This window comes from Bufo bufo, chromosome 2 (assembly GCF_905171765.1).
Source record: "Bufo bufo chromosome 2, aBufBuf1.1, whole genome shotgun sequence".
Lineage (NCBI taxonomy): Eukaryota > Metazoa > Chordata > Amphibia > Anura > Bufonidae > Bufo > Bufo bufo.
This window is the reverse complement of record NC_053390.1, coordinates 416708979-416729782: the sequence shown is the minus strand read 5'-3', so window position 1 is coordinate 416729782 and position 20804 is coordinate 416708979. Positions and strand designations below refer to the sequence as shown.

Sequence of the window (20804 nt, the reverse complement as noted above, 5' to 3'; positions counted from 1 at the left end):
CACAATCTGTTCCCTTACTTACTTCTCTGACCTGCTTTCCACACATAACCTCTGATCCTGACAAGACCTCCTTCTTTGTTTTCCTCATCTGTTCCTCACGCAATCACCTACAGGATTACTCGCATGCATCCCCCATACTCTGGAACTCACAACCCCAGCACATCAGACTCTCCCCCAACATCCAAACCTTCAAAAGTTACCTCATTTATTTTAAACTGGAAAGGTGCCTTAATTACATGGATCCACACTGCTACAAATTAAGCAGAGCGATAACATTTCTGTTGAAGTCTCTGAAATAATTTAATACCTATTAAGCTTTTGTAGCACCAGTGACCAAAAGCTCCCCACCCCTGGGGTGCAGGGCCACTGGAATTCTCTCTATTTTTGCTTTCTCAGTGAACCATGCTGACATCTTCCTACTCCTTCCCAGCAGACAAAGCCACTCAAGTTTCTGACAGCTCCATGTCACATCCAAATCTGCCACCAGCTAATGGTTGCCTTTTCTGAGTTATTTAAGGCATTTTTCCCTAAGGGAGTGTGCCTGAGCAAAAAGGTTATCTAGTTTGATAGTCCCAGCAAAGTTTTTTTTGTTGATATCTGATTTTCTGAGTCTGACCTCTGCCGATTAACTGCAATGTACTGGCCACCCTGACCTTTGGCCTGTTTACTGGATTGAACGTACTCTGCCTGCTCCAACCTCAGCTTTTCCACGGACTAACAATTCTGCCTGAACCCTTTGCTGCAACACACTGGTGTCGCTTGACTCACCTGGGCCAGCTGTCACTTAATGGAGAACCACCAAGAGGTAGTTTTCTGGCAGTGGAGACCAGGTCTTTGTATAGGGTTGAAAGTGCAAAAACTGGGGGAGGCAATTAGAAAATGCCCTTAGTAGTAACCCTAAGCCAAATACGTTCCTTGACACAGTCCACACCCAAGGCCATGGACACCATGGGTCTCCCAAGTTGGGGATACAGGATGTATTCAAAGATATGACTAATCAGTGTAGTCACCAGAAGCAACGTCTGCAATATGTTAATACTGTTTCTGCTTGCCTGATCTGTATGACTGTTTCCACTTCCACTCCACCTTATCAAGTCACAGAGTCTGCACCACAGCCTTAGCCAGTTACTCATTCTGGTAGCGCTAGATTGCATCTACCACCACAGGTCTTGGGATCTCCCTCATGGCATTTCCTGTGCTATGAGGGAGATCCCAAGACCTGCTGTGGGTTTTCGTACCAATACACAATCCATTTGAGTTACAGGCCCACCAGTTCCCCACAGATCCACAGATTGTGCCAAGGTTGCCTTCCTTGTGTCCCTTATGTCTGGTGTAGCCTGGGCCATACCCCTCTGCCAACGAGGAAATCCCATGACATCTAACCCACAATAATTCTTGTCGACCTTCTGGGATCTTTGAAGAACCTGGCTGGACTGCCTTCACAGGATCTTCCTTATTATGCCTCCTCCAGTGTAACTTTGCTGTCGGGCAATATGCCATCCAATTCTGTACTCTGTCCTTGGAGTTGGTCTGGAACAATGAGGCTAGGGAGATGGTTTTGTGAGGCCCTAGCACACCACATCAAAGGTGAGGGTTTATCAGCTACCCCGGATGACTTCATCATGCTGGACACATGTAATGATCTCCTAACCTTTACTGAAATGTCAGAGCATGTTTTTCATTGACCACCCTTTCTGTGATAGGATTGGTGTCTAGATTGAGCCTCCAGGATAGGCGGTGCCAGCGCCATATATAACTCTGCACTTACAATAGTGGCCACTGCTGCTATCTGTCCCATATACAGACCACGCACAATGACACTGCCTGATGAGCCTATAAGCATGACGAAACATGTAGGAGAAAGGAGTAGGTTATGCTGCAGATAAAGCTAGGGCAGGTCAGGTCTAGGTTACAGTGGCAATATTTCCACTATATGGCTAAACAGTGGAACAGTGATCTAAGCAAGACTAGGGTTTGTAGCCTATTGTATGCTAGTCTGAGAATACTGACCCCATCCAGCACAGCACCAGTGAACCTCAGAACTACCTGATTACCTGGACATTTATACAATATTTTCTTATACAATTTCTGGGTCTGAGATACTCAGTTTTATACTGCATTACAATAAAAAAAATAGGTTCTGTGGGACTACAAAAGATGGCTTCTTTTTCCCCAAAACAGCACCACACCTGTTCATTGTGTCTGGTATTGTAGCTCATTTCCATTTAAGTAAACAGGGCTGAGCGGTAATACCCCACAAAACCTGTGTATGGTGCTGATTTTTGAAGGAAGCAGACATCTTTTTGTAGTCCTGGAGAACCCCTGGAAATGTTTTTACCAAACTCATTATATTGTATATAACCAATCCAAGGTTGGTAATATCACAAGGGTTATGGTATATCAACACATAGATCGCTGCTTCAGGTAAATGTTTCAAGGAGAGGAGAGAAGACTTCCATGACTGGCACCTTCCTTCCAAAGGCCCTTGCTCCCCTAATCATCAGCTTTGCAAGTGGAGTCTATGCAACTGGATATAGTCAAGCTGCCCTAGCAGGTGCACCAGCACAGACGCAGCAATAATTTGTGCCTTTACTGCCATCGTAGGTACCATTTGGTGAAAAGTGCCTGACATCAGCCTGTTAACCACATTGTATGTGTTTTGCCTGCTTTGACCTTTGCCTGTTCATCATACTGACCCTGTGCTACCTGCCCTGACCTTTGACCTTTTTACTGGACTGACCGTACTCTGCCTGCTTCGACCTCAGCTTGTCCACTGACTATGATTCTGCCTTTTTTCTTTTGTTGCTCTGCATAAACGGAGACCGCTGCAAGAGGTAGCTGCCTGCTGGTTCCCCTTCAGTGAATACCAGATCATTGTATAAGGGTGAAGACCAGGGGGCTACTTAGATAACGTCCTTAGGAATAGCCCCAAGTCAAATCCAATAAGTGACATAGTTGGTCTACACCAACTGTGTTACAGCTTTGCTCTTAATATTGAGAAAAAGATGACTTGGGATGAACTGGTTTGGATAGTGCACCGCAGGTCTGTATCATTGCTATTTTAAGGAATTTAAGACAGAACGTGCCCTTTAATGAAAAAAGTATTTATTACAATTATTAAATTGTTCTGGATATATCCTAAAGGGAATCTGTTACCAGTGTATGCTGCCCTTTCTCAGGGAAGACAGTAGGTTATTTGCAATTCCAATAGCAATTAGTGGCAGGGGGCGGACAGAGCTGGCAGGTCTTGAATATGAGGACTTCCGAGCTTGCAATCTGCAATCCAGCAGTGGAACTGCTCAACACTCATTTTTAGCAAAATGACTGAGCCTGTTTAAGTAATTAACCTAGCATTTTGCTCATGGTCTTTCTCACCAGTTTATACTGCCCTCAAATTAAACTGGTCACAGATTCCCTTTAAAAATCCCTTTCTTTCTACAAGGGTTCCCTGATGATGATCACTGGGTTGTTCAACTGTTAGTATCCCTAGCAGTAAGCTGTAATCTGGGAATTTGCGCCACCACAGGAAAAATTAAGCATTACGCAAGTTCTCATCAAAATCACTGGGATGCCAATGTAATGCATTGGGTCCTCCATAGCAAGATATGTTCTTTGAAGCCATTTCACCCATTTTGTAGCCAACAAATGCAGGTCTTCTGATTACTCCCTAATATGGCATATGAAAATACATTTTCTGAATCAGAAAAGCAAATAATGATGGATTTTGTAAACTAGATAAACCGATAGAAGGACTCTGTATTCAGAATTATATTGCCTATATCAATGTAACATAAAATAGCTATTTTATTTGCAATTTTTTTCTATATCATACATACACTAGTTCTGTGATGAAAAAATAAACCACAGTTTAATTTCTTTTCAGTAAAAGAAGATCTAATTAGTAGCTTGAGCATTTTTAATGAAACCTGTCTGCAATGGCATGAGAGTACTGATATATCTGGTTGGGAGATTTTGTATAAGGTAAGTCCAGACAGTTGACAATTTTATATATAACGGAGCCAAAAAGTAAATGTTAGGGTCACTTCAACAGATTGGTTTCTTATTTCTTACAACAGTTCAGTATATATGGAATTAGATGGAACGATAAAGACTTTGTTGACAAGAAGAGTTTGAACTACACTACAGACAATGACAATCCAGTTGTATGCTTGGATCTTCTTCCTGATACTAACTACACAGTGTCTATGGTGGCAGTCACTCCCACTCTTCCAGCCATACAGCTCAACATTACGGTGGAAACAACTAGTAGGTAACCATTTATTTTAAGTAATACGTTTATAAATTCAATTTGGATAAGACATTATTGTTACACTGATCTTCTACTGTAAGTTCCTTTGTAAGTAATGATATGGAAAACAATGTGTCCTAGGTTTTTTAAGCAGTTGCCTGCCATATGCTTTTTTAGAGGTTTTTAGGACATATTTTAATATGTCCACAATTTTTGGGCAATCAGTGCCATGAGTCATGGTTATTAAAAAAGAAGCTGTGCTGGTGCTTCACTATAACTATGGAAAGACTGTCCATTTAAATGTGTTGCCTCTGAGCTGACACTCGCTATCTTATGGGCCTGTGGCCCTGAACATAAAAAAGAAGACTCACCTGCCTGCATCCCCTGTATTGCTCAGTTCCCGATTCTTTCCACTCGCCACAGGATCAGGAAGCGACTGGGTCCTGTGACCACTGCGGCCAGTCACAGGCCTCAGAAGTCACATTGGGTTTAATGGCACTCAGAACTGTGATGTAACATTCAACCTGATGTGATGTGACTCAGCCACTTCCTGGTCTTGTGGGGGCTGCGGACAGGTCAGTCTTCAGTCTCTTTTTTTTGTGTTCAGGAGCACAGATCCGGACTCTGTAGCATAAGGGTTGTTGGCTCCAAGGCTGGAAAATCCATTTAACACTTAAAGCTGGCCATCAAAATGAGAGTTTTGGCCAACCATTGTTTGAGAACAGATTCATTTGCAATGGGCAAAAATATAATGTTAAGGGCATGGTTGGCTGAATTCAGGCAATCATTTGCCTTTGTGCTCAGGGACCAGGGGGGGGGGGGGGGGGGGTCAGTTAAAAAATAAATAAAAAAATAAAAAACACTCCTAGTTTGGTCTGGCATGCTGCTGGTGGGATAGTTCAGTTAAACGATCCCACAGATGACTGATCATTGCAACATATCCAATAATTGTCGTGTGTAAGGCTGGCTTTTGATGCTGCAAACAATATTGATTGCAGGCCTAAGATTCTAAAGCAACGGGAGAGAACTGCCATTACTTTAGATATGCCCCATCAAATGCCTGCTATTTTACATGCAAAGACTGTAAGGTATTAGACTCTAAAGATACACCAAAGCATTAGAGTTTTAAGTCAAAAGTGAAAGTCCGTTAGGGGAAATAATACAAATATAAATTAAATAACACATAAAAAAAGAAAAAGCTTTATACTTTAATAAAAAATATATTATTATAGTAATATCACAAAAAGAATAATACATACAAATTTGTTATCCTTGTAACTATGACAACTTGAACTGTATATATTTTTTTTAGAATAACATGAATTTTTATATCCTGAATGGCACACCGTTTTAATAGAAGAATGGTATATGCCTTAGAAATATGTATACATTGTAAAAGTTTAAAACGTAAGCACTAATTTAGATGACCCTTAAATGTCTAAAAATCTACAACACATACAATAGTTTTGCAAACAAATAATGTAAACCGTTATAGCTATCCAGCAGCAGGAAGATGAAACCACTGTATGAAGTTGAATGGAGAAGTGTTGAAATCTATGACCAAGCTGATAATAATGTTGTAGGTGCCTGGGTCAGATAAGTGCTGCATTTTAATGCAATATGGGGCGATTGTTCATTTCTCAAGTATAATGCCAAACATCAGAGATCATTCTTAAAACCCTGCTTGTCCCATCTATGTTACAAAGTGGCCATTGGAATCAGTAGACTTTTCATGTAATGGATGCTATCAGATCATCAAGGGGAGAACTCTTTGCAGAAGAGAAGTTTCTCATTGCCAGAAGAATTTGTGAAGGTGGTTACATATATAAATCAGAGATGAGACAGTAAAATAAACAATTCGAACTGTTACGTTGCATTCACATATATCGTCATTTTCCGCTGCTATCGAATCTGTTGTAAAATCCAAAGTGATTTTGATGAGGATTTCAGGTGGGATTTCCAATGCAATGCAAAGGTGAATCTTCAGCAACTCCATTGCAAATCCACATCAAAATTGAGTTGGATTTGTCGGTAGTAGAAAATTACTGTGCTATGAAAGGACCCTTAAACTATACATAATAATTTAATCTTTTTATTTGGCAGTGAAACAAACATTTGGTGACATTTTGGTACTGAATAACACATGCTTGACATGGACAAGGAGTTCCTCAGCAAGATCACCTGAAGTGTATACAGTAAGTAGAGGATATGTGAGTATCAGTATAAAAGCCAAATATTACTTACTGTACCTGTTGCCTTCTGGGCTATGGTCTTGAAATTTTCAATTGTTCATTGCTGAAAAGTCCCACCTACCTGAACTGAAGTTCAGGGCAGCATATCTTTAATGAATTTTTTCAGAAAAGGTCCTCAAGAGGTGAAGTAGTACTAATGGACATACACACCTTTTTATTGTACTGTTGATTTAAGAACTTTAAGAGCTAGGAATAGTCTACACTTTCTTGCCTAATATACGTTATACTGTTCCATGCCATAATCTGACTTCTAAAAGGGTGGCTCATCCATCACCTGTAAGAACTAAGTCTTTACATCCTGCCATGCCAAAATGATGTCTATAGTTTTCCTCGTATCTACCTCTACTGCATCAAAATCAATGACATATCCACCCAAAGTGTTATATATGTTGTTGAATGAATAGTACAGTTATTTTACAGTTGTAATATGCTGCATATCATTCTCTTGTAGGTGTTTATCCAAGGAAGGACTTGGTCTTCAGTTTTACTCGACAGTATAATGTTTAACTTCAGCACAGACAAAGTTGCTCCAGTGCTCTGTTTGGATTTGTCTCTTGCAGCAGAATACTTTGTTAATATTACAGAGCCATCCACAGAACTGTCTGCATCTACTTATATAAACGTAACAAGTGATGGTGAGTATGGATGCCTCCAAGTTCCAAAAATGTATTTAGTGGTTTTGGTGTATCTGTGCATGAGTGGTGGCATTTTTTTATTTTGTGGTATCTTCCAAGTCTTGTGAGAAGCCTAATGATGTTTTCTGGTATGCTAATAATCATAATTTTTAGAAAGATAAAAATAAAAGTGCATTATGGGACAGTATTGTAGAAAAGTAAATTAATGCATTAATTATATGGATTGCATTAGTGATGAGCGGCAGGGGTCATATTCGAATTTGCGATATTTTGCGAATATTTTGTAGAATATTCGTCGAATATTCGTTATATTCTACATTCTTTTTTTTTACTCGAAAATCGGTAAGGTAATGATCGCATAATATGCAAATATTATGCGATCAATACAGGCGTGGGTCAAAAACGAATATATAGCACTATAGAATATAGTGCTATATATTCGTTTTTTAGAATATGTGTCATTTTTTTTCCATCTGAAGCCATGATTCCTCCTGCTTAAGTTGCTTGTGGGCCAATGACTCATTGGCCCACAAGCAAGAAGCAGGGAGGAATCATGTGTTCTGATGGAAAATTGCAACGAATATTCGAAAAACAAATATATAGCACTATATTTGAAATATTCACAAATTCTCGAAGTGTCGATATATGCGATTAAAATTCGTAATTCAAATATTCGCGCTCAACACTAGATTGCATGTATCTAATTTAACTTATGAGGGAGTATGTGGTATTACATATCAAATTACCCCACACCAGAGGATAGATCTTCAGTTGGAAAACCCCTTTAAATCACATACTGAAACTCGATAAATTGTGTAGTTCATTGAGAAAAAAATTAGTTATCAATAGTCAGTGGAAACCAAAGTTATTACACGATTGAGCACTGGACTACCCTGAAAATGAAAGTAAAAACTTAAAATCACAGGCGGATCCAATCTGTGTGAATTTCATCATTATAACTCATATTGTGTCTCAGTAGTGTGTGACCCCCACATGCCTATATGCATTCCCAAATGCATATGGGCATGATCCTGATGAGATGGTAGATGGTGTCCTGAAGGATCTGCTCCCAGACCAGGATCAGGGCATCAATGAGCTCTTACACAGTCTGTTGCCCTATTTGGTTAGATAATCAGATAGGATGCACTGACCCAGAATGTCCCTGAGGTTCTAAGCTGGATAGAGGTTTGGGGAACATGAGGGCCAGTCAATGGCATCAATGCCTTTGTCATCCAGGAACTGTCTACACACTTGTTCTACATGACACCGGTCACTGTCCTGTATTAGGAGGAACCCAGAGTTTACTGCACCAGCATAAGGTCTGATAATGCCTCTAAAAATGTAATCCTGGTACCTAAAAGAAGTAAGGGTTTTGTTGGTATCACATGGAGGTTCGTGCCACCCTTCAAGGATGTGTCTCCCCAGATCATCACTGATCCACCACCAAATTGGTCATGATGGATGATTGCAGGCAACATTACATTCACTGTGGCATCTCCAGACTTTTTCATGCCTCTCACATGTGTTCAGTATGAACTTGCCAGTGATGGACAATTAATTCTGGTGTTCTCTGGTGAATGATAATTGATCTACTCGGTGCAGGCCTGTGAGCACAAGTCTTACTGCAGGATGTCAGCCCCTCATGACACCTCATGGAGTATGTTTCTGCCAATTCCGTCAGAAACATGCAGAGCAGTAGCACACTAGAAATAATATTGAAGGGCTCTGGCAGTGCTCCTCCTGTTCCTTCCACACAAAGGAGCAGATACCGGTCCTGATGCTAGTTTATATCCTATCCAGCTCTTTTCATGTAATAGCTCATGTCCTCGAATTATCTCCATGCTCTTGAGACTGTGGTAGGAGACACAGCAAGCCTTCTTGGAATGGCATGTATTTATGTGCCATTCTGGAGAAGCAGGACTACCTGTGCAATGTGATTGGGCTGCAGGTGACAAGGACACTAAGCAAATGTATAACAAGAGAAGAATCAGAAAGTAAGGATAAAGAGAGAGCAATTGTCTGTGGCCACCACCTGCAAAACCATTCTCTTTTGGGGGGTTATTTTGCTGTTTCCTCTCCAGTGCACCTGATGTCATTTTCATTTGCACCAAACACATTAAATTGATAGACAATCGCTTATGTTTCTTTACTGGACAGATTACAGTAATTCCTGAAGTTTAAGTAAATTGGGGTTATACAGTCATGCTTGAACGGATTGTCCAGCTTCAAAACTATTCTCTTCATCCCTTCCTCCTTGCTAGACCTGTGGAGGACAGGACACATACCTACTACACGCTGCTGTGTTGCAGCTCCTTTGAGCCCAGTGACCCAAAGGAACCAGAAGCAGTTAAATATCCTGTGCTCCACAGGTCTGGTGGGGGAAACGTGGGGGGGATGGTGAAATTTGCTTAAATGTTGGACAGCCCCTTTAAGTGTTCTCTTAGTGCATACATTAAAAAATAAAATAAGTAAAAAAAGTAAAAAAAGTTATTCCTCCTATCAAGATTCTGGATGGAGTTTTCACTCTGATATTCTAGGAAACTTTTCTGCTCATTTATTATTCAAGTTGAAACTGGTATGCAAAGAGGTATCTCCAAAGAAAGAGAACCTTCTCGCCAATGCCACCTATCTTGGCTACCTGTGAGTCAAGATCTGACTTTCCAACAAAGGATTTCACAAGAGAATATAGCCAGACAGCTGTTTTAGGGTGCTTGCCACTCATCAGTATGGAGTAGGATTCCGGCTGGTCCAGTGCGATGCCTTGAAATCGGCTTAGGCAGGGTGCTGAATCTTCTTAAAGAGACTTGTCCTGTATGGAGGTATACTGGAAGCAAGAGGAAGTGGAAACTGGTTAAGACAAACTGTTGGTGGTATGTTTGTTTGGCACAAACAAAGTTGGTAAAAGGGTGACGGTTATTTCGAATTATGTATGAATGTTCCATTTAAACCATTTAACTAGGTGCACCCCTGTGTGATAAACAGGACAAGAAAACATTTACTGTAGGGTACCGAGCTTATGTGTTATTGACCAGCTGTGATTGCACCTAAGCACTGTCCAGGTCAGGAGCATAGAATAATCAAGCGACAGACAAGAACTGCTGTACATAACTTGTTTTTAATCCAAGGAGGCTCAAAAGTGTAATGTCACAAATAGATCTGCTTCAAAGCCTGTCCAAGTCTAATTGCCTCCAAATGCTGCCCAGGTCAGGAGCACTGAATAATCAGGCAACAGAAAAGAACTGCTGAACATAGCTTGTTTTTAATCCAAGAAGGCTCAAATTGGTACTATGCAACAAGGTTTCAAACTGTGGCAAATACCGATCATACTACAAGGAGGCTAGAAGTTATTCTCTCTTAGTTTCTGTCAATTATCCAGATGACATGATATTTTAACTGTGTGATTAGAATGGGATGGTGGCTCTTTTTCTCTTATCTCCACAAACAAATACAACTATCGGGATTGGCTGCTTTCAGTCCCACAAGGTACCCTGAACCCTACACACCTTCACTTGACTGGTGTGTTCCACTGGTCCTCTGCACTGAACTAAGAGGTGACACAAATAGGCAGCTCTGTCCCTATCTCACACTACTGGACTTCTCTCCAGGAATTGTGACATGCACTCAGATACTTAGTCCACAACCTGAGCATCACATCAACACATACTACCTCCTTTTTTTTCAGAGACATCCATTTTACAGCTCTAGCCAACAGCTGTGCATCCTAGTGATGTCACCACAAGAATTTTGTGGCCACGAGGAGTCTTGCCTCCCTCATATTACAGACTCAAACCTCTGACTAGTAAAGAACAGCCATCTCATTATACATATGAATATTCTGAAAACAGATAACCATTGCCATCCCCACAGTTCAACCTACAGTATATGGGAAGGAAAGACAGAAAAGTTTGTCTAACCAAGATATCCTGTAACATAAGGCAAAAAACCACCTTGTGAAAAGGTTGTTTATCTTTTGGGTGTAAATTCGAATGTTTTCATCCTTTGACAGAGTTGCATTATAGGGCAGAAGGTACAGTTACTTCCACAATTCAGTCCCTCCAAAACTACCTATACACTCCCAGCAGCCATGGGAGTTTCATCATCATAGCCAATATATTACATTTAGTATAATAACCATAGCCAATATATTACATTTAGTATAATAACCAATCAGCAACTGTAAGTATAGGTATCCAAGCATTTCTATTTAGAGGTAGACCTAGAGGGACAAACTCATTTAGATGGAATTGGTAGTATGGATTGGCTGCTCCAGAATGATAATAAAACAGAATGGATGCCCAATATCAGATCCCCAAATCAGGACCTCACATCAGATCCTCATATCAAGAACTCAGTTCAGACCCCCATATTAGGACCTCACATCTGATTCTCATATAAGGACCTTACATCAGACCCCCATATCAGGACCTCACATCAGACCTCCATGTCAGACCCCTATCAGACCTCCATGTCAGACACCTATTAGACCTCAGATCAGACTTCCATGCAGGCCCCTATCAGAACTCCCATGTCAGACCCCTGTCAGATCAGACTTTTAAAATAAATAACATCACTTTATTCTCCTGCTCTGCCGTTCCTCTCCAGGTCCTGCGGTCTCTGCAGAAGTTGTGCTCCCTTGTCTTCTCCGGGCCCGTGCTGCACTGTACGTGGTCGGGACCTGAGGAGCAGCACAGCCCCAGGGAAAAAGACAAGTGATGTTGAGTACAGGGAAGCACTTACAGTGATTCACTCCCCGCTCCCCTCACCTAGTGCATATTGCAAGCACTCACTAGTATTCACTTTATAGGAAGCACTGCCATTTTCTCCCCACTTTTGGAAGGGAAAAGTGAGTCTTATAAAGTGAAAAATACAATAATTAAATTACTGCACTTGAGTGGCCTCCCTCCTTCTTCAGGCTCCATAGCAAATGATCTGATTGCTCTGAATGTAGTTACACTCATGCTGCTGTTTGCTGTCAGTGAATGGGAACATTCTTGTTTACATCTACCATAAAACCTATAGAATGTCTAAAATGGTGAAAATGCTAAAATGCTGAAATCAAAGCATAAAATGAAGACATCACATTTTGTTCTTCAGAAGTTGAAAATTCGTCAAAAGAACACAAATTTAATGAAACTTGTCTGTGGTGGAATCGAAGTTTAGATGGATTACAAAAGATATACAAAGTAAGTGATTATCTTTATACTCCTGTGACTATGCAAATATGTTGTATGGAGGTTCTATCAATTTTAATAATGATGGCTAAGTTACCAGAACTATTACAACCAGGTCTGAACTGAGACTGAAATTCAGCCCTGACATTTTATAACAGACAGGCCCGCTTTTTGTTGCTGCTCACAGACGCTCTCCATCCAGTCCGACCCAGCCTGAGGTATTGTGCACAGAAGAAAGGGCAAACATTTCAGCCTCTAGATGTGCAAAGCTGGTAGAGACATACCCCAAATGACTTGTAGCTGTAATCTCAGCGAAAGGTGGTCCTACAAAGTATCGACTCAGGGGGGCTGAATACAAATGCACGCCACACTTTCCAGATTTTATTTATTAAAAAATCTGAAAACTATGCAGCATTTTCTTTTTACTTCACAAATACTTGCTACTTTGTGTTTGTCTATCACATCAAATCCCAATAAAATATATTTATGTTTGTGGGTGTAACATGAAAAAATATGGAAAAGTTCATGGGGTATAAATACTTTTTGTTTGAGATAGGAATACCCCTTTTAGTGGTACTTCAGTACCATATCATATTAGGCTATATTCTCTAATTGGGGAGAATGGTTCTCTAAAATGTCATTTAATGAACATACCATAATATATTTCAGATTCATATGGAATTCCACAGAATAAAACTGTATGTATAGAGTCATAATCATACAGTGATACAATACAGCCCTATAGAGTTCTTTGAGTGCCGTATTACAGCACCATAAAACTAAGATCCTGTACAGAGCCCAGAGCCATAATATCACTGCATGTATAAGTCCTAATGAAAACATTTTCCCTGGGACTGTGTCCCTATGATTAGTCTTCATTTGCTGGATTTTATAAGTGTATAGAAATGTGAGCAGTACATATGGTCTGCTAGTAGGCTATATCCATGACTGACATTTAGTATGTAATAAGTATCTATAACTAATTCTGGGCTGGTAATAAATGAAATTGCATTCAGTCTTGTAATTTTATCTTTGTACTTACAGCTGTATGCTAAAGGGGAGAGGTGGTCTCCAAAAGAATTATTTCAAGATCTGATGTACAAGATTAATACAGACCATAATATAAGTGCAATATGTGTAGACATTCCCATGGATTCCCAGTATATCAATGTGACTGGAGCCTTTTCCAACCTTGTTAGTAAGTTAAATATTGTATTATAATTCCATTTACATTGTATGGATCTATATGTCCCTTTAGTAGAAAAAAAAGATTTAAAATTCATTACAGTTCCAATGTAAGGCTATAAAATCATATCGCTCTGTAAAGTCTCAAATAAGCTTAAAAACATTTTCATACTATCTTTTGCCTTTATATTTTATAGGTGGAGAACCAATTCAAAACCTAACTGTGTTCAATGAAACATGTCTGGTTTGGAGAAGACACTTCAGGTCAAAAGAGCTCTATGTGGTAAGGTTATAGATTTCTGACATAAATGGGCAAATATACTAGGACTGGCGTTACATACGCCAGTCTTATTAATAAAGTCCGTCAGCGCAGAATGCCTAAGATTTACAAAGAGGCACAGGCCTCCAAAAACTTTAGTTTTCAGTGAATCTGAACCTTTTGGGATTCATGCCAAGCAAATGGCTCAAAATGGCATTCACCATTTTACAAATCAGAAGACAGGGAAGATTAAGAAGAAGGAACTCATGACCCCATCCTGGTGGGCTTGTCCATGATGCCTTGCAGTCAGCCTCAGCAAATCACGAGGGACTGTAGGTCTGATGTAGTGATGACATCCTAACCAGGAATTGCATGTGTTTTTTTGGCTTATACATTGGAAGGATAGGATGTCTGGCAAATCGAGATAAGAGATTTTACAACACAGAATACAGCTAGTTTAGTGTTAGAACGTTTCTTTCACAGTGAGGAAAAGACAATAGCTAGTTAGATATATAATTAATTCACAGACAGATAGGTTTTAGAGACAGGAGTCAGTGTGCCATAATTTAAAGCTATACTACTCTATTTTCATCACATAATTTACAATCACAGACACACATCTTTTACAATATTAATCCTGGTGCCTGATGTATTGTCCTGCATCACAGTTACCGTTTATTGTGCTGGACTCCCAATTGACCATTTTTATAAAAAAAGAAGTTTAAAAGTTAATTTAAAAAATCTGTTGATCACAAACTAGTGTGCCTGATGTATTTTTCTGCATCACAGTTATATTGTACTGGACTGTCCAACTGACCTTTTTTCTTCTTCAAACAATTTTTAAAATTTAATTTAATAAATTCAGTAGATTACACACTATTTTGCCCTGATGTACTGCTCTGCATCACAGTTATATTGTACTGGACTCTGTCCAACAATACAGTGTGCTTTTAGTGGATAGACTGTGTGACTTCTGATTGTTTTCCTTTATAAATATCAGGTTAAAAATAAAATCTCTGCTAAAGGACAGACTGCCAATGAATGGAGCAATGTAAGAGGAAACGACTATGCCACATCATCCACCAGTGAGAATGTGGGTGGCTGTAAGCAGCAGCAGCATAGTCAGCACCAGCCGTCCATCCAGTAGTAGCTGTAGTAGGCACAGTTGTCCCTCTCCTCTAGTAGGCGATGAACTATTATTTTGCCACCGATATATGTGAGAGAAGTCTCTGATGAGGGACAATCTCTTGTACAAGCAATGGAAGATGAACTCGCTATAATCATTCCCTAATAACATTAGTTGCATGTAGAATTCCAGTAAGGGGGATGCAATGGATAAGTCTTTAGGTAATTTATTAAATGAAATGGTGTTAAAGGTCAAAGGAAAATCCTCTCTCCAGCTCTGTGATGCATGTCTGACAAACAGGAAAAGACTGAAAGACACAGGATGTGAGCTCACAGAAGAGGAATTACAAGATGAACAACATAATGAATTACAACCAAAGATAACTTACATAAACCAAATATAACAATGGCCACTAAATGGCAGCAAAGTACACCAAGCATAGTGGTTAACAGATATAACACAATACATTAATGATAAATTCTAATTGAGAGTCATAGCTGGGACAGAACAACTATTTGTCACGGGGTAGAGTCGCGGGTATAAAGATAGAGCGGAGATGCACCCCCTGAGCTGCCACCCGGTCCCCTGTCCCTGCCTACTTGCACCACCCTAGGTGACGGGGCACAACTGGGCGACAGTCCCTGACCTGAGTAAGTGCAAGCAGAGAGATAGAGACATCAGGGAAGCGGACAGCCAATGAGAGGTAGCACTAGAGCGGACAGAGAGGTGGAACAAGCAAGGTACCACCAAAAACGGAAGGGCGAGGCGGGTCAACTAGCCGGGGTCAGTCCAGGAGGTCACATCAGTACAAGAGGAGAGACAAAGACAAAATCCAAAAGCAAGCCGAGGTCAAAATCCGAGAGGTAGCGTCAAGGTTCAGGGAGCAGGCAGAAAAGGTGTCAGGAAGCAGATCAAGGGTCAAATCCAAAGGTAAGCTAAATAACAATAATAATACACAGCCTAAGGGACCAAAATCACAGGCAACCTGTAGCCAGCAGGTTGCCTGTATTTATAGTGGGGAGTGAGGGTCATGACCGACAGACAAACAAGTCTAGCACCGAGTGATCAGCTTGGCGCTCAAGGCAGACCTACGGGCAGGGAGCCTTCCAGCTAGCAAAAGCCACCCTGGGAACGAGGCTGAACACAGATCCTCGCTCCTGAAGCTAAGCAGCAGGTCTGCGGCTGATGGGAGACCGAGTGCGCCTTCGGCGCCCCGTTACACTATTATTGTGGATGACACTGTGAACTGGATGGCTTACTCATCTCAGTAACAGCAGGATGATGTTGATGGTACCTCTCAGTCTGGCCAGTGGAAAAAAATGAAAATAAAAATGGATAAAGTGTCTATTTTTTATGCCTGGCTATTTGTATTTAACACCAGTTTTTTTTTTTTCATTTTACATCTTTTTGTAATGTCTGTTAAAAACGGAATTAAATTAAATGTCTTTTTTTTTCTTTTAACACAAACCCCTGCTTTGCCCTCAGTATATATAATGCCCTCAGGAAATATAATGTCCCCTAAAGTGCCCACAGTATAAATAATGCCCCTATGTATTGCCCCCAAGATATGTAGTTACCGGTATTAATTAATTTTACTAACTTATATAGTGCTGACATATTCCACAGCATTTTACTGACATTAGCATCACTCTGACCACAGTGGAGCTCACAATCTAGGTTCCCTAGAGTGTGGGAGGAGATCGGAGAACCTGGAGGAAACCCACGCAAGCACAGGTGGAACATGCAAACTCCATGCAGATGTTGCCCTTGGTCAGAACTTAAAACCACTTAGAACCACTTTTTTACTGATCAGTGGGGGTCAGATGTTTTGAGAAGGCAGCTGTGCTCCTGTGAGTAACTGCCTTCTGGCAGCTTACCAAGCACATCACCGTACATTGTATAGTGGCTGTGCTTAGTATTGTGCTCAGCCTCATTCACTTGAATGGAGCTGAGCTGCTCCTAGACCACGTTACACATGAACGTGTCATCCAGGGGTGTTGCTAGGGTCTCAAAAGATCTGGGGCCCAAGCCCTAATGAATATGGCCCAGTTCTCTAAGTTGCCCCCCCCCCCCCTCTCCTGCTCCCACACAACGCATTTTGCTATGCTTGCTATACAGCAACACATACCTCTTACTTTCAGTGCCTCCCAGGTGATGTCTCCTCTGATGTAGATCTTCTCTGTCATCATCTTCTCCATTTGGTCTGTACAACTTCTGTCAGCTGGGCCTTGTCTCTGCAGAGTTTGACACACAGACATCATCCCCCAGCCTTGAGTCCCCACAGTGTTATCCTGCTGCTCGCTGTGCTCCCCAATACCCCCAAATACTATCCTGAAGAAATAACAGTGCCATACAGATAGTCCTCCCATAGCAATAGTGCTACCCAATACCCCCAAATACTATCCTGAAGAAAAATTTGTGCCCCCATAGTAATAGTGCTCCACAATGGCCCACCAATAGTAAATCTCTCATTAGTAATACTGCCCCCTACAGTTCCCCCAACCGTGATAATGCTCCCCAAGAAGTTCTGACATTAGAAGAAGAGCCCTCCAGTATTAATAATACCCTCACAGAGCTCCTAGTAGAAATAAGGCCCCCTATTGTTCCTCCAGTGGTGATAAAACTGTCTACAGACCCCACAGTAGTAATAAGACCCCCCATAGTGCTCTTAGTAGAAATAAGGCAGATCTATAAGTCCCTCCTAGAGAGCCCCCAGTAGTAATAAGAATGCCTATAATATCCCCTGGATTTATAATACTCCTACAGTGCCCCTAGTATTTATACCGCCCCCTACTGTTATAATGCTCAGCCTTAAATACAGTCCCATCTAAATACCATCACTGCCTCCCCCAGCAACCTCCGACATACAGTCCCATGTAAATAACATCACTCGCTCCCACAGCGGCCTCCAACATACAGTTCCATGTAAATAACATAATCCCCTCCCATAGCCGCCTTCAATATACAGTCCCATGTAAATAACATCACTCCCTCCCACAGCCGCCATCAACATACATTCCCATGTAAATAACATCTCTCCCTTCGGCCCTAACATACAGTCCCAGTTAAATAACCACAACTTCCAGCATTGTATCAGACCTCACCACAGCTACTTCCCCCAGGACTTCTCCTCTTCACTGCCTTCCTCTCCTGCACTGGTCACATGATGGTGACATAATCGCAGGTCATTCTCAACCACTGCTTGTTTTACTGGTCACATGACCTGTGATGTCATCACAGGTTCTTTCAGCTCTTGCAGGGCATTAGATTCAATTGTATTGCCGTCCTAAAGATGTATGTATCTAGCAGGCAGGACATTCTGGGCCTGGGACAAAACATTAGGGGCCCAGGCCCCGAATGTTTTAACCTAGCAACGCCTCTTGTGTCGTCACTTGACCTAGTTAAAGGAGAGAGAAGGCTGCGGTGCTACTGCAAGCACCACTGCCTTCTCAAACTGCTGATCGGCGGGGGGCTTCGGTGTCAGACCCACACTGATTAGATAATGATGACCTGTCCAGAGGATAGGTATCAAAGAAGATGGGTCGGCACTGCGATTTGCACGTGGTGCACGCATCCAGGGAAAGTTTTCTTTTTTGTGATGGGGCAGGAAGCCATCTGATAACACCAATGGCCACCAGTCAGGTACATGTCAAGTACCTGATGTTCTCAGCGTTAATTAAAGCTTGAAGCATGAAATTAACCACCTCCGGACCGCCTAACGCAGGATCGCGTTCCGGAGGTGGCAGCCCTGCGCAGAGTCACGCATATATGCGTCATCTCGCGAGACGCGAGATTTCCTGTGAACGCGCGCACACAGGCGAGCGCGTTCACAGGATCGGAAGGTAAGCGAGTGGATCTCCAGCCTGCCAGCGGCGATCGTTCGCTGGCAGGCTGGAGATGTGATTTTTTTAACCCCTAACAGGTATATTAGACGCTGTTTTGATAACTGCGTCTAATATACCTGCTACCTGGTCCTCTGGTGGTCCCTTTTGTTTGGATCGACCACCAGAGGACACAGGTAGCTCAGTAATAAGTAGCACCAAGCACCACACTACACTACACCCCCCCGTCACTTATTAACCCCTTATTCACCCCTGATCACCCCATATAGACTCCCTGATCACCCCCCTGTCATTGATCACCCCCCTGTCATTGATCACCCCCCTGTAAGGCTCCATTCAGAACGTCCGTATGATTTTTACGGATCCACTGATACATACGGACGTCTGAATGGAGCCTTACAGGGGGGTGATCAATGACCGGGGTGATCACCCCATATAGACTCCCTGATCACCCCCCTGTCATTGATCACCCCCCTGTAAGGCTGCATTCAGATGTCCGTATGTTTTTTACGGATCCACGGACACATACAGACGTCTGAATGGAGCCTTACAGGGGGGTGATCACCCCATATAGACTCCCTGATCACCCCCCTGTCATTGATCACCCCCTTGTAAGGCTCCATTCAGACGTCCGTATGTTTTTTACGGATCCACGGATACATGGATCGGATCCGCAAAACACATACGGACATCTGAATGGAGCCTGACAGGGGGGTTATCAATGACAGGGGGGTGATCACCCCATATAGACTCCCTGATCACCCCCCTGTCATTGATCACCCCCCTGTCATTGATCACCCCCCTGTAAGGCTACATTCAGATGTCCGTATGTTTTTTACGGATACATGGATCGGGTCCGCAAAACACATACGGACATCTGAATGGAGCCTTATAGGGGGGTGATCAATGACAGGGGGGTGATCACCCAATATAGATTCCCTGATCACCCCCCTGTCATTGATCACCCTCCTGTCATTGATCAACCCCCTGTCATTGATCAACCCCCTGTAAGGCTCCATTCAGACATTTTTTTGGCCCAAGTTAGAGGAATTATTATTTTTTTCTTACAAAGTCTCATATTCCACTAACTTGTGTCAAAAAATAAAATCTCACATGAACTCACCATACCCCTCACGGAAAACAAATGCGTAAAATTTTTTAGACATTTATATTCCAGACTTCTTCTCACGCTTTAGGGCCCCTAGAATGCCAGGGCAGTATAAATACCCCACATGTGACCCCATTTCGGAAAGAAGACACCCCAAGGTATTCGCTGAGGGGCATATTGAGTCCATGAAAGATTGAAATTTTTGTCCCAAGTTAGTGGAAAAGGAGACTTTGTGAGAAAAAAAAATATCAATTTCCGCTAACTTGTGCCAAAAAAAAAAAAATTCTATGAACTCGCCATGCCCCTCATTGAATACCTTGGGGTGTCTTCTTTCCAAAATGGGGTCACATGTGGGGTATTTATACTGCCCTGGCATTTTAGGGGCCCCAAAGCGTGAGAAGAAGTCTGGGATCCAAATGTCTAAAAATGCCCTCCTAAAAGTAATGTGGGCCCCTTTGCGCATCTAGGCTGCAAAAAAGTGTCACACATCTGGTATCGCCGTACTCAGGAGAAGTTGGGCAATGTGTTTTGGGGTGTCATTTTACATATACCCATGCTGGGTGAGATAAATATCTTGGTCAAATGCCAACTTTGTATAAATAATGGGAAAAGTTGTCTTTTGCCGAGATATTTATCTCACCCAGCATGGGTATATGTAAAAAGACACCCCAAAACACATTGCCCAACTTCTCCTGAATACGGCGATATCACATGTGTGACACTTTTTTGCAGCCTAGGTGGGCAAAGGGGCCCACATTCCAAAGAGCACCTTTCGGATTTCACAGGTCATTTACCTACTTACCACACATTAGGGCCCCTAGAATGCCAGGGCAGTATAACTACCCCACAAGTGACCCCATTTTGGAAAGAAGACACCTCAAGGTATTCCGTGAGGGGCATGGCGAGTTCCTAGAATATTTTATTTTTTGTCACAAGTTAGCGGAAAATTATGATTTTTTTTTTCTTACAAAGTCTCA

The 20804-nt window shown here is 41.8% G+C and overlaps 1 protein-coding gene across 6 annotated transcripts in view; it reads left to right on the top strand.

Annotated features, from left to right (window-relative positions):
• Positions 1 to 20804, top strand: part of SUSD1 (sushi domain containing 1) — a 221949-nt gene that overhangs the window by 70598 nt on the left and 130547 nt on the right. For 3 of the 6 annotated variants that reach the window (XM_040417302.1, XM_040417305.1, XM_040417308.1), the window contains exons 12-18: positions 3884 to 3981; positions 4077 to 4266; positions 6350 to 6459; positions 6953 to 7136; positions 12231 to 12319; positions 13352 to 13505; positions 13690 to 13775. In XM_040417302.1, the coding sequence (XP_040273236.1) occupies positions 3884 to 3981; positions 4077 to 4266; positions 6350 to 6459; positions 6953 to 7136; positions 12231 to 12319; positions 13352 to 13505; positions 13690 to 13775 (911 nt within the window). The remainder of the gene's footprint in view (positions 1 to 3883; positions 3982 to 4076; positions 4267 to 6349; positions 6460 to 6952; positions 7137 to 12230; positions 12320 to 13351; positions 13506 to 13689; positions 13776 to 20804) is intronic. The other 3 variants (XM_040417307.1, XM_040417304.1, XM_040417306.1) reach the window with 3 other exon arrangements.